The 17,538-nt window shown below is 46.4% G+C and overlaps 2 protein-coding genes across 4 annotated transcripts in view; one reads left to right on the top strand and one right to left on the bottom strand.

Moving 5' to 3' along the window:
* The window catches only part of OGG1 (8-oxoguanine DNA glycosylase), a 44,778-nt gene that overhangs the window by 23,868 nt on the left and 3,372 nt on the right, over nucleotides 1-17,538 (top strand). The window contains exons 8-9 of one of the 2 annotated variants that reach the window (XR_005795653.1): nucleotides 2,066-2,159; nucleotides 10,955-11,840. The gene's annotated coding sequence lies outside the window, so the exon portion shown is untranslated. Of the gene's footprint in view, nucleotides 1-2,065; nucleotides 2,160-10,954; nucleotides 11,841-17,538 lie in introns of those variants that run through there. The other variant, XR_005795652.1, reaches the window with a different exon arrangement.
* TADA3 (transcriptional adaptor 3) lies at nucleotides 5,084-17,448 on the bottom strand. 2 transcript variants are annotated; one of them, XM_040492049.1, is made up of 9 exons: nucleotides 16,905-17,448; nucleotides 15,724-15,956; nucleotides 14,143-14,393; nucleotides 13,918-14,023; nucleotides 12,252-12,393; nucleotides 12,055-12,158; nucleotides 10,745-10,854; nucleotides 7,934-8,119; nucleotides 5,084-5,606 (listed from the first exon to the last, which is right to left on the bottom strand). In XM_040492049.1, exons 2-9 carry the CDS (start codon nucleotides 15,928-15,930, stop codon nucleotides 5,414-5,416), a joined length of 1,299 nt encoding a protein of 432 aa, XP_040347983.1. In that variant the 5' UTR covers nucleotides 15,931-15,956; nucleotides 16,905-17,448; the 3' UTR covers nucleotides 5,084-5,413. The 2 variants fall into 2 exon arrangements, with proteins under 2 accessions (XP_040347983.1, XP_040347984.1); XM_040492050.1 differs by having other exon boundaries at nucleotides 17,079-17,448.

The following is a 17,538-nucleotide window of genomic DNA, read 5'->3' as shown; positions in this document are numbered from 1 at the left end:
GAAGGAAGGAAGGAAGGAAGGAAGGAAGGAAGGAAGGAAGGAAGGAAGGAAAAAAAGAAAGCAAGGAGGGGTGCCTGGGTGGCTCAGCAGGTTAAGCGTCGACTCTTGGTTTCTGCTCAGGTCATGATCTCATGGTTCATGGGTTCGAGACCTATGTCAGGCTTTTCACTGACAGTGAGGGGCCTGCTTGGGGTTCTCTCTCTCCATCTCTCTGCCCCTCCCCCATTCATGCACATGCCTGCTCTGTCTCTGTCTCTCTCAAAATACACAAACTTTAAAAAGAAAGGGAGAAAAAAAGGGAAGGAGTCAGGTATAGTTTTTTTTTTTCAGAGAGAGAGAGAGAGTGTGTGTGTGTGCGCGCAGGGCGCACCACTTGTGCAAGGAGGGGGAAGGGCAGAGGGAGAGGAAACAAAAGAATCTTAAAGCAGGCTCCACACCCAGCGAGGAACTCAACCCAGGGCTAGACACATGACCCTGAGAGCTGAAATCAAGAGATAGATGTTTAACTGACTGATCCACCCAGGTGCCCCAAGGTATACTTTGAAAAGCATACTTGGCCCACTGTAGCAGCTAAAATATAAGTTTGATTTCTCTAATAGACACGGAGAATAGTTGTGACTTAAATAAAATGGAAGTGTATAGCAATCTGGCCATAAGTAGTCATACCAGGCTGGTATGACTCAAGGTAGGAGGGATCCTGGCTTCTTCTTATCTTGCTGCTCCAGAGTTCCCATGGTGTTGTCTTTGACCACATGTTTCTTTTTAAAAAAATTTTTTTTTTAATGTTTTTATTTATTTTTGAGACAGAGAGAGACAGAGCATGAGCAGGGGAGGGGCAGAGAGAGACGGAGACAGAATCTGAAACAGGCTCCAGGCTGTCACCACAGAGCCTGATGCAGGGCTCGAACTCACGAATTGCGAGATCATGACCTGAGCCAAAGTCAGACGTTTAACCGACTGAGCCACCCAGGCGCCCCTCACCACGTTTCAAGATGGCTTGCCACCAAGTCTCATCCCAGCCAGGGACAAATGGGAACATGGGGGGCACATGCCTTGGGGCTCATGACCTCATAGTTACACACGTCTCTTCCATTCACATCCTATTGGCCAAAATTTAAATCACATGATCATATCTAACTTCAAGAGAAGCTGGGATATTTAGTCTTTGAGGTGCTATGTCCCACTAAAATTCAGGAATCCTATTAACTATAGAATAGATTTTGAAGGATATCTACCAGCTTCTGTGGCATCCACCATCTCGGATGTATTTTTTGCACATGATTACACTCCAGCCTGCCCTAATTTCACTCTCACCCCCTCTAATCAGTCGGGCTTCCATGTTGCTATCAAAGTGCTTTCCAATTTGGAGTGCTATTATGGCACTCCCCTGCTCACACACCAACCCTGAATCCCTAGAACCTAGAAAAGTTATTCTCAAACTTTAACATGCATCAGGAATCACCTGGAGAGTATGTTAAGACAGAGATGTCTGAAGCCCCCGGCAGAGCTTCTGATTCAGTGGGTCTAGGACCTGAGAATTTGCATGTTTAGTAAGTTCCCAGGTGATGCTGATGCTGCTGGCTCAAGGACCACACTTTTGTTTTTTTAAAGATTTCATTTATAAGTAATCTGTACTCCCAATGTGGGGCTCAAACTCACAACCCCTAGAGCAAGAGTCGCATGCTTTACCGACTGACCCAGCTAGGTGCCCCCAGGACCACACTTTGAGAACCACTGAACTTGAGACTAAATCCCATGCCCCTTAACCTGCTATTCACAGCCAGCCTGTTCTCAGCCTACTTTCCAGTTTCATTTCTTATCCTTCCCTTCCCCCTCCACACACCCAAGGCTCCAGTCACAGTGCAGTTCTCACCTCTCTCTAAGCGGGCCAGCTGTTCACACCTTTGTGCCTTGCTGTTCCTTTTGTCTGCAATGTCTTCTGCCTGGCAACTTCCTTTCCACATCCTCTCTGAATCCTTTCCTGACCCTCTAAACTGTTGTTAAGTCATTCTGTGCCCTAGGTCCCTGCAGACTTTGTACATTCTTCTATTATTGTTCTTCACAGAGCTCTCAGCCATGGCAACAAGGTCACTGAGTGAGGAAACAGGAGTATGAATGAGGAAAGGGAGGCAAGTAGATGGAGTGAATGAACAAAGGAGGTGAGTGAAAAGAAGAAATGATGAGTTAATACATGAACAGGTGAGTTATGGTCCATTTGTGTTTGGTTGTCTCCATTAAGTCCTGAGCTCTGGAGCAGAAAGGGAAATTACTCCCTGACCACATTAGTACAAAGTTACAGCCGTCACTTACTTCTTAGCAAGATTTAACTGGGACCCAGTATCCATCAAGCCAATCCCCCAGAGTGTTCAGGAGCTGACAGGGGCTGGGGACTCACACTGGGTCATTTCCTGACATCGGGGCTTAACCTCCATTCAATCCTCCCTATTCTCATGCATGCTGGTGTTTCCAAAAGTCAGTTATAAGACATTTGGGAATGTGGAGAAACAAAGATGGTGGATGCCTTTCAGGGCCAAGATACAAAAGGCTTTTTCACCAGACAAGTGATAAGGTGTCAGGGTTGTTTCAAATTAAAATAGTAGGTTTGAGGTGCTAGAACTACTCCTCCCCCGCCATGGGGAACCCAGCTTCCTCCAACCCCCATAAAGGAAGTCTCCTTTGGCTCCAGCAGACACGGATGTGGCCATTAGAAGGGACTCCCTGTCCCACTGTGGTTGTCAACTCAGCGATGGTGCTGAGCATTTCCTGCACCACAGCTGTATAGTTTCAGAAGGCATTGCACCTCTTTGAGCTTCATTGTCCTCCTCTGCAGGGTGGAAATAGTTCTATTCACCTTGTAGGTGTGTGGTGAGCATCAAAACATGCCAGTAGAGGGCCCAGTGCAGTACTAGGCAGATAGTAGGTGTGCGACAGAGAATAGTGTTCTCGCAACTGATCCTTCAAAGTCTTTTCCCTAATGAACCAGGCCCAGTCAGAATTCTGGGGTTCTTCCTCCTATTTATAATACCTGCCTTCCTCTCTCACAATTTTACCCAATTTGGGGATCTGTCATCCTACCTCCTCCATAAAATGGGTCTCTGCTCCTGGAACTCTTTACCAGTGATGCTTCTCTGGGGAGGTCTGGCTTAATGAACATGGAAGTGAATGGTTAAGCAGGGGATCTGCAAGCTGCACAGGTTCTGCAGTGCCCAAACCTAGGAGTGTCATTCATATCGGCCATAAGGGAGTAGGGCCCCGGTGAGTTCTATAATGAAGAGTCTGTGTCTGCAAGTCAAATGGACTTGAGTTTGAATCTTGCCTCAACGATGATTTATTAACTGCTGATCACCTAGGCTTGTTTTCCTCATCTGTGAACGGGATGTTATTAGTACCCACCGTGTAGGGTAGCTGAGATTTGTAACTTAACAAGTTTAGAACAGTGCCTGGTATAGAGCTAACATTTACTGAGTACTTAATTTTATCGCTAATTCACTAATCAAATTCATTAATGAAATTAAGTGTTAGGTGTCTTTTCTGAGAAGGTTCTAAGCAATCTGCAAACAACGAGTCACTGAAAAACAGCAGCTAGGCTCTGCACCTAGTGGGAGGCAGGCCCTCATGCTGTCCTCTCTCAGAACTCCACTCCAGCCTTCCTTCTTGCCAAAGTCCACTTTCATTAGTCAGGCCCTTTTTTAGTTGACAAGTGATGAAACACCAAAGCGACCTAGCTTAAGCCTAAAGAAGCATTTGTGGACTGATGTAATTGGAAGGTCCAATGGGAGATCTAGGGCTCCAGCTACATCATTAAAACTTTATCTGCTTCTCCATCTCCTGGCTCTGCTTTTGAGTTGGCTTTATTCTCAGGCAGGTTCTTCCCCATGGCAAGAAAGTGGGTCACCAGGTGGTCTAAGCTTACATTCTAAGGCTTTTGATCCAAAAGAAGAGAAATCCTCTTCTCTCAGCATCAGAACAAGCTTATGGAAGGCCTCTGGCCCAGTTCAAGTCAGATGTCCGTTCTTTAGACCAATTATCATGGATAAAGAATAGGGTGCTGTGACTGGCCAAGTTGGGGTCATTTATCCATCCTAATTTGACAGTTCCACAAGAGCCATATGGAATGGGGAAGCGGCAGGTCTAACAGTAGTGCTGAGCATACAAGAATGTTGCCTGTCCTTGCCATCCTTCTTTATGGCTCAGTTCACAGGTCACTTCCTCAGGGAACTGTCCCCTCCCTTGTCCTGTGTAGACCTCAACCTTCCCACAGTAAATTTACAAATTATTTTCTGACTCCCTGACTAATCTGGGACCAACTTGAGACAGGGATGAGAGCACATTTATTCATCTCTATCGCCTATACCTTGTTTCCTTCCCGGGCTGTGGGAGAGACATTATTGGTGGCCTATCCAGCATCCATTTCCCCATTCCTACTCAGATCTTTATTGAGTTCCCCCGTCTTTCCCCATTGCCTTGGGCTTGGTGGGGAAGCAGACTCCACTCTCACTAGTTAAAACCCATCAGAGTCATCCCTTGCCACAGTGACTGATTCAGGAATAGGCATGTGAGAGTTTGTTTGGGCCAGCGAGACATAAGGGTATTTGGGAAAGGCTTCTTGCTTTTGGGTGGGCCAGTGAAACCAGTTGGCTCCTTCCTGCCCTCTCTTGTGCTGGATGTTGACTGCTACTGGCTGCACAGCTGGAAGAAAATTCAGTTTAGGCAAAAGCTGACATCATAGAAGGCAGTACAGAGATAACCTGGACCCTTCATGGCCCTGTTGAGATGCTGGGTTGGCCAACCCTGGAGGCCATCCTGCCCCAGGACCACCAAGCCCCAAACCAACACATTTCCTTCTTACGAATCCACTTGGAGCTGAGGGTATTGTTACTTGCAGCCACAAGTACCCTGAGAGCTCTTCCTGAATGAATGACATGGGTGAGTGTCCAAAGGCTGAGAGCCACCAAGCATGCCCTCCCCTGCCACCCACACCAGTTCTTTTCTTTTCTTTTTTTTCTTTCTTTCACACCAGTTCTTTTCTAACCTGTAGTTAACAGACATTCAAAGATTTGGGATACTTAAAAAAAAAAAACAAAAACACAGCAGTCACTTTACTTTTAGGTTTGCACTTTACAAAACCACAAGGGAGAAGTCCTTGAGGGAAAGAGGGGAGGGAGTGGGGGATAGTAAAGAGGGGGAAGCACAGAGTGGGCCTCAGGCCAGCCCAACAGGGCCTCCCATGTCCTGGTTGTACAGAGCTAGACCAATGACTTCAGGGAAGGGCCACAGACCTCTACAGACTGTCATCATTTGACATTAACAGGCAGTCACAGGCCTAGGGTTCCGGCAGGCCAAGGAAAGAAGTGGGCTCCCTAGCCCTCCTTCCCCCAGGCCAGGGGAAGACAGTCTGAGGCAGGGGTGAAGGCTACCCATCCAGCAGCTTTAGGATGCTCTCACGTTCCTTCAGAGTCTTCCAAGCCTGGTCCTTCTCCTTCTTGGTGGGGGTCCGCTTCTTCTGCCGGGCAGCCATGATCTTCCGGAAGGCATCCATGACCTCATTGTCTGCCATGCGGACCCGCTGTCTCAGCTCCTGCCGGCTTACTTCCTCCTTTGCCAGCCTGTAGGGACCAGCCAACCAAGGTGTCATGGGAAGCCCACCTCCATAGTGGGGTCCCTCTCCCTCTTCCAGACTGAACCCACCTACCACCCCAGGATGGCACTCCTGTGGGCTGTTTCATACCAAAAAGCAAAGTTACTGACCCACACTTCTACGATACTATGTGCTAGTTACTACCTTAAGCCCTTCAAATATGTCAGCACAGTTAATCCTCATAACAGCCTTGTGAGGTAGGTACTATTATTCTGAAATTACCAGTGATGAAAGAGGTCAAGGAGAATAAAAAACACTCCTAAATCCTACAGCTAGTAAGTAGGAGATCTGAACTAAGGCAGGCTGGCTCCACGCAATCATCTTTAAAAGGTATTCTAGTGTTAGCAGAAGACCTGCTGACTTCAGTATCCAAATTCCAGAGCAACCTAAGGGTCTAGGCACCCTGAGTGGGTGAGATGCCAAACCAACCCCTGTAAATGAAATCTGACCTATCAATTCCACTGTTGGTGGAACTGGAAGGTGGCTTAGAGATGTGATCTAGTCCAACGTGTTAATTTTCCAGAAGCGGAAGCTGCTGCTCAGGGTAGGAGATACCTTGCTTAAGGCCCTGGAGCTGGTCAATAGCAGAGCTGAGGACTGGATTCTAGGCTTCTAACAACCCAAGCTAGTTCTTTCACTGTCCACTACCTTTTTTAGAAGTTTGTTTATTTGTTTATTTTTAATGTTTTATTTATTCTTGAGACAGAGACAGATAGAGCATGACCGGGGGAGGGGCAGAGAGAGAGGGAGACACAGAATCCAAAGCACCATCTGAGCTGTCAGCACAGAGCCCGACGCGGGGCTTGAACCCACAAACTGTGAGATCATGACCTGAGCTGAAGTTGTACACTTAACCAGCTGAGCCACCCAGGTGCTCCAGAAGTTTGTTTGTTTGTTTGTTTGTTTATTTAGAGAGCACGAGAGAGCGCATGCGCACTCGAGTGGGGGGTGAGGCAGAGAAATAGGGAGAGAGAGAGTCCTAAGCAGCCTCCACACTGAGCTGGACGTGGGGCTCAATCTTGTGACCGCAAGATCATGACCTGAACCAAAATCAAGAGTTGAACGTTTGACTGAGCCACCCAAGCACCCCAGTGTCCACTACTTCTATATCTGCACATCTTTGTTTCTCCCGCTCATTCAATCTTTCTCTCCTCTCCACCCCACTCAGTATCTCTTTCACCTGTTATTTTTCCTCTTCTTGTCCTTGCATGAAAGGGAACTAGAAAGAGGCTTTGCATTCAGCCTTGGGCTCAAGTTGCAGCTTGGTTGTTGACTGGCTGTGTGGCCTTCAGCAGAGTACTCACTTCATTGGCCCTTCACTTCCTCATCTAGTAAAGAGGTGAAATACCACCTACCCCCTGGACTGTAGTCCAGATTAAACAGGAGGATAAAGTCCCTGGCACACAGCAGGCACTCAGTAACCCTTATCCTTAAGCACTCCCTTAGCAGTTTGTCACCAAGCAGTTCCCTCTCCTTTTAATGGTGCACCTCTTTACCAATTACCTGCTTGTAGACCACAAGCCATTTGCTGTCCCTCTTCCTAGCCCCCAGTACAACGTGTAAGAGACAGGCAGAGCTGGCCAAATGCGTGTGCCCTGCCCGTTGTGGCTCTGTGAGGCAAAGACATACACCTGCCCGTGAGAAGCAAGGAGGCTCAGTTGGACGACTTCTCTACCTCCCCTCAAAAAGGGCAACAACTACCATATCTCCCTCCAGAGATCACCTATACTTTTGTCATGACCAATGCAGGGCAAGATGGATGGGAGTCAAAATGAAATGAAAGACATTCTGACTAATTTCTTAAAGAACTGATCCTAAAACAAGGCAATTTCCAGTGAAGAGCCAATAATATTCATGGATGTCCAACAAAATGTTAACAGTTGATAAATCTAGGTACAGAGTATATTGGCGTTTACCATACAACTCCTTCAGATGTTCTGTGTTTATGAAATTTTTCATAAAAATGTTAGAGGAAAAGAAGATAAGCATGAAAAGATTAAAAAAATAAACCATGCGACAATGTGAATATAGGTAATACCACTGAAATGTACTTTTTAAAATGGTATAGAGTCAATTTTATGTGTTTCTTTCACCACAATTATAAGTAGGTAAATAAATAAATCACAGATGTCTGAGCCTTAGAGTCTGTGGTATCTGGCAATATTTTTTTCAAGGCTCTCCTGGTGATTTAGAGGCCCTCCCAGGGAAGCCTATTGTAAAGCGCCCAGAAGGTGACCAGCAGCGACCAAAGCCTTCTCAGCCACTCCCAGGCCCGTGCATCCCATCCACACTAACCTCAGCAGGTCATGCTTTTTGGTGCGGTTGTGGGCACTGAGCGCCTTCAGCTCGGCCTGCCGTTTGCGCAGCTCTGCGAGGACCTCATCTTCCGAGTCCTCTGCGGGGCGGTCCTCAGACTCCAGCAGACCCTGGGCGATCAGCTCCTCCTTGATGCGGCTCTCCAGGGACTTGGTATGTGGTACACTACAGGAAGGTAGCGCTTAGCTCAAGGGTCAGCTTAGAGGGGGGACCCGAAAGGTTCCCAAGGCTAGTGACACATTCCTTTCTCTTTGGGCACTCCCTATCTATCTAGGTATAAAAATATAGAGAAAATGTTACGAGCTGGAACCCTGAAACTCCTAAAAAACCTAGGAGTAAAGCTCCTTGACATGGGTCTTGGCAATGACTTTTTGGCTGTGACACCTAAAGCACAGGCAATAAAATAAAAAACAAGTGGGACTACATCAAACTACAAATTGCTTCTGCACAGCAAAAGAAATCATCAACAAAGTGAAGAGACAACTTATGGAACAGGAAAAGATATTGTAAACCATGTATCTGATTAGTTAATATCAAAAATAAAGAACTCATATAACTCAAAAGCAATAAACCTGCCCAATTAACAAATGGGCAAAGATCCTGAACAGACATTTCTCCAAAGAACATATACAAAACACCAGTAGATACGTGAAAAGATGCTCAACATCCCTAGTTAAGGTTATCTTGCACCCCCATGTTCACTGGGGGTGCATTATTTACAATAGTCAAGATATGGAAGCAACCTAAATGTCCATCAATGGATGAATGAATAAAGAAGTTGTGGAATGTATATATACACACACACACACAATGCACACATTCAATAGACTGTTATTCAGCCTTATAAAAACAAGGAAATCCTACCATTTGTGACAACATGGATAGACTCTGAATGCATTATGCTAAGTGAAATAAGTCAGAGAAAGACAAATACAGTATGATCCCACTTATATGTGAAATCTAAAAAAAAAGTTCATAGAAAGAAATCAGACTTTTCATTACCAGAGGAGGAGGGTGGGGGGAAGGGAATTGGGGGAAGGTGGTCAAAAGGTACAAACTTCTAGTTATGAATAAACACTGGGATATAATATGACTGTAGCTGACACTGTTGTATGTTATATACAAAGTTGTTAAGAGTGTAAATCCTGGAGGGGCGCCTGGGTGGCTCAGTCGGTTAAGCGGCCGACTTCGGCTCAGGTCATGATCTCACGGTCCGTGAGTTCGAGCCCCGCGTCGGGCTCTGTGCTGACAGCTCAGAGCCTGGAGCCTGTTTCAGATTCTGTGTCTCCCTCTCTCTGACCCTCCCCCGTTCATGCTCTGTCTCTCTCTGTCTCAAAAATAAATAAACGTTAAAAAAAATTGAAAAAAAAAAAAAAAGAGTGTAAATCCTGGAGCGCCTGGGTGGCTCAGTCAGTTAGGCATCCAACTCTTGGTTTTGGCTCAGGTCATGATCTCACGGTTCGTGAGCTTGAGCCCCACATCAGGCTCTGCACTGACAGTGTGGAGCCTGCTTGAGATTCTCTCTCTCTCCCTCTCTCTGCCCCTCCCCTGCTCCCAATGTCTCTCTCAAAATAAATTAAAAAAAAAAAAAAAGAGTGTAAATCCTAAGAGTTCTCATCACAGAATTTTTCTTTTCTTTTTATTGTGTCTATGAGAAGGTGGATGTCAGCTGAACATGTTGTGGTGATCATTTCACAACACACGTAATTTACACATGTAAAATCAGACCATGTACGTGTTTTGTACATTGTACATGTATACCTTAAATTTATACAAGGACGTATGTCAATTTTTTCTCAATATTTTGGAAAAAATACAGAGAGACACACATGGTCTTATTTCAAACATAGGCCAACACATGTGAATTGTAAAAAAATCTAGAAAAACCTATAATGCTAACAACTCAGAGAGAACCACTATTATTTACGTCACTATTATACACATTACTGTTATTTTGCTATTATTAACATTCCACATATAAAACTGTGTTTTATTAGGGGTGCCTGGGTGGCTCAGTCAGTTAAGTGTCTGACTCTTGTTTTATTAGGGGTGCCTGGGTGGCTCAGTCAGTTAAGTGTCTGACTCGTGGTTTCACTTAAGTCACTAATTTGTGGCTAGTAAATTTGAGCCTTGCATCGGCTCCATGCTGTCACTGTGGGGCCTGCTTCAGATTCTCTCTCTCTCTCTCTCTCTCTCTCTCTCTCTCTCTCTCTTTCTCTCTGGTCCTCCCCTGCTTGTACTCTTTCTCTCAAGATAAATGAACTTAAAAAATTTTTAAATATGTTTATATTTTGTTATATAATATTTATTATCTATATCCCAGATTTTGTCTCATGTCATTTCCTATCTTTTATATTATTCTAGTTTTCTACATACACACATTTAAATATATGATGAGTAAAAACAGGATCAAACTGTATTGTGCTACAACTTTTTCTTCACTTAGCACTTTAGTGTTTACCTTTTTTCATGTCAATTAACTGTGTTTCTCAAAAACGATTAGTAGTTATAAGTAATTTCATCATATGGAGTTATATCAATTTAGCCAAACAATCCCTTTCAGTTGGACATTTAGGTTGTTTGTGGTATGAACAGGGCTATGATGAACAACCTGTACTTAAGTCTGTGCATGCAGAAATGCTGGGCCAGCATGCACATGTGAAACTTTCACTGGGCTTCATCTAAATGCCCTCAACCTCTCTCTTAATGAAGACCTTCCCATGTTAGGATAAAAGAAGTCAACAGAAGCAGGGACCAGATAGTAGGAATGTGGACAGGGTTGTCACTCACCTGAAGGGCTTGTTCTGATTGCGGGGAGAGGTGCTTGCCCCGTCGGCCCCTGATTCTTTCCCAGACATGTCAGGAATAGGAGAGTCCTCCATAGGGGAAATAATATTTTCCTAGAAGAACACAGAAGTGGGACAGAAAAAAAAAAAGAAATGGGAGGGAGAGAGTAAGAGCTGTAATATTTCCATTTTCTTGCTCCTCCCTGACCTACAGTCAGTCTTCAGTCTTCACAGACCAGAAATATTCTTTCATTGCTCCCATCGCTCTGGAAGCCTTCCCAAACTGATTCCAGGAAGCTCTGATCATTTTAGAAATGCCTCTTTTGTACTGATACCAAAAGAAGACAACACAGAAGAGCAATGAGAAAACACTCAACAACAGTAAAGAGAAGAGCCAAGGTTTGTTAAGCGTTTGGAATGTATGTTAAGCATGTTGTGACAGAGGCTGCTGGCTGTCCAGCTACACTACATTTCCCAGACTTCCTTGTGGTCAGATGTGGCCATGTGACAAACTCTCTCCAGTGGAAAGCGATCAGAAGAGATAAGAGCCACAGCCAGTCATGGCCATAAACCCCATAAACCTTCCTTCACACATTCTTCCTTGCTCTTTTTCTGTGGGCTTGGAGTAGTAATCATACCCAGAATGACCTTGTGCAGAGCAGGTTTAGGGTGGCAAAACCATCACAGATGGGGTCCTTGTCTGATGGGGTGGGGCTGAGATCTCTCCCCTCCCCCACCTCAGCCAACCTGGAACACGTGGCCCAGACTGTTACACGAGAGAGAAAAACACTACTGTGTTTGAGCCAGGGAGAAAACTAAGGCTCAGTGAGGTGAAAGGATGTGCCTAAGGCCAGATAGTGGGCATAAAGAAAGGGACTCTGTATCTGGGGTTTGAATCCTGCTTCTGCTTATTAGCTGCATGACTCCAAGCAAACAGTTCCTTTTTCTGAGCCTCAATCTTCTAGTATGTAACATGGAGCAAACCACTGTCCTTGCCTCAACAAAAGGATGCGTGGAAAGCCCCTTGCACAGGGGTCAGCCCTTAGCCAACATTCAGCAAAAGTAACTGTGGTATAGTGGCTACTTCTGGGAGAGGTTACAGACTGGGGGGGTGGACACAAGAGAGGCTTGTGTAGGATATTGGCAAGCTTTGTTTCTGTTAGGCTATATATACATGTGTGCTCATATATGAAAATTTACCAATTTATACATGTAATATCTCTGCACCTTTATAAATATGTGATATACTTCAAAAGAAAATAAAACATTAAAACAGAAAGCATGCATAATTCTGTCTTGAGTTAGGATGCTCACCTCCACCAGGGCCTGTAGGAGGCGCTGTGTCAGAGCACCAAATGGGCACCCATCTTCGGGCTGTTCATGCTGGGCCTCAGATTTCTTCAGCAGGGCATCCACATCTGAAGTAGACAGAGAAGTGGTACACAGGTGGGCTGAGTTCTTCTGGGAACTCAAGTCCTGGCCTGGTGTGGGCAGGAAGGCGAGGGGCCTACCTTTAGTGTCCAGTTCGGTCAGTGGCCCCATAAGGCCTTTCTTCTTGTCTGCCACGGCTGCTGCCCGGGCCCCATCCTTCTGTTCCTCCAGCAGGTCCTCCTGTGCCCAGCGTTGGGAGTAGTGCTTCCCCAAGGGTGGGATCTGGTGGGGAGATGCCACCCGGCCCAAAAAGGGTAAACACTGGCAAGCCATGCCTGGGGTTGGTAGGGGCTCTCTGCGCATTTTGGGCACTGCCAAAAAGCTCATGATTCGTTCCTTCACTTATCTGTCTCCAAGTACCTACCCCAGGGCTGAAGCCTATGCTTTGCGTAGATGGGAAGAAACAAAGGAGATAAAAATCTATATGCTCACAGTCTGGTAAGGGAGACAGGTACATAATGAACTAAGACACACACAGGGGCCATTATGGAAAATTTCCAAGATACAGGTGCAGAATGGTATGTGTACATAGACCATCTCAAGTCACAGCTATTGTCCCTAGAAAGAACTAGGAAGCTTAGGGTCAGGAGAGGAAATTGTCTTTTGTATTACTTGAATTTACTACTGCCTATATGGACTACCTTTTCAAATAAATTTTTTTTTCAAGTAAGTTTTTTAAAAATTCAAAGAACTGACGTGCTAGCGGTAGGTCAAGGTGCTGTGGCACATAAAAGAGAAATTTTCTGCAAGCAATCTGCAAAAGCATTTTGGTGGAGATAAGAGGAGATGAGTGCTTTGAAGGATGAGCTAGTTTGCCAAGGGAAAAGGAGGAGCATGTACAGAGGCCCAGAGACCAGCAAGGATCCTGTGTGGGCCTAGAGTGAGAGTAAGGTGCTTGTCGGGGCTGGTAAATGCAGCAGTGAGGAGGGGGAATGACTGAGGAAACTGGAGACGGGTGGTGGGTCTGTGTCACCAAGGACCAAACTACTTGGAATCGATCTTGTGCCAAAGAGGAGCCAGAGGAGGCCTGGGAACAGGGCTGTGTCACATCTGATCATGACAGCTGGACTATGGGAGAGTTCTCCCAAACACTTCTCTTATTTTCTACATTTTCTTTGATGGAAACTGTTTTATTTACATCATGAGAAACCTAACTTTTACATACTACAGAAAGAAAAAAAAAAGTCCCTTTGGAGACAGGGAACTGTCTTGACACCACTTGGACAAAAACTGATGAAGTCTTGAATCAAAGCAGAGGGGCACCTGGGTGGCTCAGCTGGTGAAGCGTTTGACTTTAACTCAGGTCATGATCTCACCATTCCTGAGTTCAAGCTCCGACTGAGGCTCTGTGCTGACAGCTCTGAGCCTGGAGTCTGCTTCAGATTCTGTGTCTCCCTCTCTCTCTGCCCCTTCCCCACTTGCATTCTGTCTCTCTCTCTCAAAAATAAACAAACGTTAAAAAAAAAAAAAAGCAGAGGGGATGGAGATGTTGGTACAAAGAACAGCCTCACTGAAGGAGATCCATTAGGATGTATGTGGTGATCATTTGGAGGATAGAGAGAGGAAATAATGCAAGAAGAAAGCTGACAATTAGAGCCAGGGTGCCTGGGTGGGTTAATGCGTTAGATAGGAGGTTGGGCAGGGTGGGGGAAGGAAGAAGATACATGACTTTGAGATCTTTGATTTTGAGGCACTTCTCGAGTCCTCTAGTTTGTCACCATGTCTACTAAGGTCCAATCTTTCTACCTTGTAATGTTCAGCTTCATCTTCTGGTGGTTTCAGTAGTTCTTCTAGTGTGCGTACCTCCTCACTGGTAATATCAGCACAGTAGGGCTCCACCGAAGCCCAGAACCTGCAGGGAGAAGCAGATCCTGAATGGGAACCTCCTGTCCCACCAGCCTCAGTCCCAGACCCCTCCACAGCCTTTACTATTTGAATCCAAAGGCCCCTCTATGTTCTCTGGCCCGGAACCTGTTGGGCGCATCATTCTTGGGGATCCGTGGCACGTCAATTGGGTCATCAGTGAATTCATATTCCTGGATCTTGGGCTGAAGGTTTTTGGATTTGGGCCGTCCGGGGCCAGGGCCAGGCCCATGTCCCGCTTTTCCTTCCAGTTTCTGCTTCTTCGGCTTCCCATGTTTGGGGGGAGCTCCAAGCTCGTGGTCTCGACCCAGCTTCAGGAATCGGCGATCACCTTTCTTATCTTGCCAGTCAGTGAGGATCTGAAATTTACAGAGGACTGTCACTGAGAGGGAGAAAGGAAATGAGAGGACAATTCTTTCTCCTAGTGAAGAATTAGGATCTAGAACTTGAGAAGACTCCAAGGTCTTTTTATTTACCCATCTCCTGTTTAGTAAACTCCTAAGCATCCTTCAAAACTCAGCTCCTTTTCTGTGCCTGCCTCACAGAACTTTATTCATATACTTGTCATCATTCCATTCATTTGTCTGTATTGACTCACCTCTGTATCACCCAAACCACTTACAGTGTTTAGGTCAAACAAATGATCATGCCCTAGTGCATGTTAGCACTGGAATATGCTGGTGGTAACTTTCAGGGGAATGCAAACAAGCCTCCCAGCAAACCTTCACTTCAAATGTCACCACAACTGGGAAGCCTTCTCGACATCAATTACCCAGCTTTTTAGAAGCTATAATACAACTGATTATGCCACAGTCCTGATCAAAAAGCTTCAGTGCACTCCCAGGGATCACAAGTTAACTATTCATCCTTTGAGCTCCAATTAAAAAGGCCTCTTTGTGTCTCTGACACTTTGTACCTCCACTGCAGGCCCAATTGTGTTGTTTGGTCAACCTGGAATGAACAAGATACCTTGTCTTTTCAACTAGACTATAAGCTACTGGAGACCAGAAAACTTATCTTAACTATCTCTGTTCCCCAGGATCTGGCATAGTGTCTGGCCCACGGGGCTGAGGGGATATTTATGTTGTCAACAGAAATGATCAGAGTAGTACCAAATAACATTTGAAATACTCAGTGTCAGACATCAACCGATGTTTTGCAAAAGTATCTCTTTTAATCTTCACAAAAGCTCTGAGGCACCTCCTATGATTCATCCCTGTTTGCAGATTTGGAACTGATGCTCAGAGATAGGAGGCAACTGTCCCAAAATCATATAGCTAGGAAACAGCAACACTAGCAAGTGCTTAGGCCAGGATTCAAATACAGGTCTCCTCAGTCCCATTCCTTTAGTACTTCTAACCATAACCAACATCACCTGTATTTGTCTGACCTCCCTTTCCCTTTAGTTGGCAAACTCCCTGAAGACCAGAAGTGTCCTAATAATTACTTCTAATGACTAGCACCCAAAACATAATGGGGGTTCAGAGGTCAGTAAATTAGAAATCTTGAAATTTATGAGGATTGTGCACATTCTTGTGTATTCTACATGTCACCCGAGCCCAGTTTAGGCCTCTCCTCACCCCTCTAAGCTCCTGTATCTCAAGGCCTCAGCTGGTGGGGCTAACTCAATGACCCATCCCATAACTTGTCACAGTCCACCCTGGTGATATCCTCTCTGTAGGGTATCACCTGGGTTTCAGCCTCGAGAACCCGTAGGCGCCGGCTGGCAGAGGAAAGTAGGGTCTCAAGCTCCAGCTGCAGAGTGTCCAGCTCCTCAATGCCGATGCCATCATCCTCAGAGCGGGCCAGCACTGCCGTGTAGCGTGGACAAACCTTCAGGTGGTCCACAGACTTGAAGTCATGGAACTGCAAGGGGCAGTCCTTCAGTTCACTCATGGCCCAGGATACGGGACCCTGTGGAACTGGAGAGAAGAGAGCCATGGATAGGAGATAAAATGGGACAAGAAAAGTCTAAGAGCTCCCTCCCATCTAGGGACAGTTTCAAGGGGAAAGCCAGGCTTCAGTATCCTATTGACAAGGTCAATGGCACAGCTCCTACTCAGAGAGCCCTTACTGTGCATTAAGCTAAGGGCAGACGTTTTACTGGTTTCTCATTAATTCCTCACCCAACCCCATAAGCAGGGACAATGGTGACCTACACTTTACAGATAAGGAAACTCAGACTCCAAGGATTTTACCTGCCCAAGTTTACCAAGATGCAATCTGAATCCAGGTAGTTTTGAGTCTGTGTCACTAATTACCATGATATACTATGCCCTGTCTTTCTGATGCTCTTCTGTTCTCCACTTGGGTTCTGCTAAGCCCCTGAACTCCAAACATCCATTCTTACAATGTTAATGTTCTCTGTGCCTCCCAGACTCTCCTTGTCTCACCCCTTCCATCTTTGTCCCTTCTCTTTGCCCCTGACAGTGGTTAACAATGTGGGATGGTAAGGGGTGCCTGGGTAGCTCAGTTGGTTAAGCGTCTGACTTTGATTCTGGTCATGATCTCCCGGGTCATGGTTCAAGACCCAGGTTGGGCACTGTTCTGACAGCTTGAAGCCTGGAACCTGCCTCGGATTCTGTGTCTCCCTCTCTCTCTCTGCCCCTCCCCCTCTCGTGCTCTGTGTGTCTCCCTCAAAAATAAACATTAAGAAGTTAAAAAAAAAAAAAGAATGTGGGCTGATAAACAGGACATACCTGGGTTCAAGCCCAGCCTTTTACCATTTCCTATTTACATAGCTCTGATTATGTTTTTTAATCTTCCTGAGTCTCGATTTTCCCATCTACAAAATGGGGACAAAAGAAATCGGAGTCTGTTTCCCCATAAGCAGTCTGAATTTGTAAAATGGGGATCACAATAGTACCTACCTCCCCGGGATGTTCTGAGGATTAAGAGAGGATGCTCGTCAAGAGCCCAGTTCAGTGCCTGACACAGAAGTGCGCCTGTTTAATGTCTGGCCCCTCCCGTGGGTCGCCCCAGTGACTCGCCTTCAGGGTCCCCGTCCTCCAGGGACCCCCTAACGCGGCCCCTGCCCCCTCTACCTCCTCACTGCAGCCTCCTGCAGCCTCCTACGGCCCCCAGGCCGCGGGAGGGGTTGGGGAGTTCCGGTTGGTGGGAGCAACCGCCCCGGAACTGGCTAGGGGCGGGCCCCCTGCAGAAGACGCGCGGGTGGGAGACGCGAGGGAGAGCCCAATATGGCTTGCGGGGAAGGGTTTGCAGGCCGCGAGCGAGCCCACTGCAGGTGGGATGGGGGCGGGGGTATGCCTCGGGCCTACTCTGGGGAACAGCCGGAGGCTGGGGGCGGGGCTCGGCAGCCGGGACCTTAGCCCGGCAGTTAGTTCCGCCGTGCCCCAGGGGCTGCAGGTAGGAGGGGCCCAGAGAAAAGATAGGGGCGCGGAACCGGAAGGAACGAAGAGCTCCTCTGCCTCGCCTTGTCCTAATATGGTGCCCAACCTGAGGCCGGGCTGCACCATTGCCTGACTATGGGGAAAAACAGCAAAG

This window comes from Herpailurus yagouaroundi, unplaced genomic scaffold, assembly GCF_014898765.1.
Source record: "Herpailurus yagouaroundi ecotype Mexico unplaced genomic scaffold, PumYag 183, whole genome shotgun sequence".
Taxonomy (NCBI): Eukaryota; Metazoa; Chordata; class Mammalia; order Carnivora; family Felidae; genus Herpailurus; species Herpailurus yagouaroundi.
This window is presented reverse-complemented; position numbering and strand designations above follow the sequence as displayed.

Bases quoted from the DNA above. Each gene is read 5' to 3' on its own strand.
- TADA3 (XM_040492049.1), bottom strand. From the start codon at position 15,930: ATGAGTGAACTGAAGGACTGCCCCTTGCAGTTCCATGACTTCAAGTCT. The intron at 14,024-14,142 runs GTTCCGGGCCAG...TTCTCCCTGCAG, and splicing joins AAGAATGATGCGCCCAACAG to GTTCTGGGCTTCGGTGGAGC. The intron at 10,855-12,054 runs GTGAGCATCCTA...GTGTTCTTCTAG, and splicing joins TCCTACAGGCCCTGGTGGAG to GAAAATATTATTTCCCCTAT.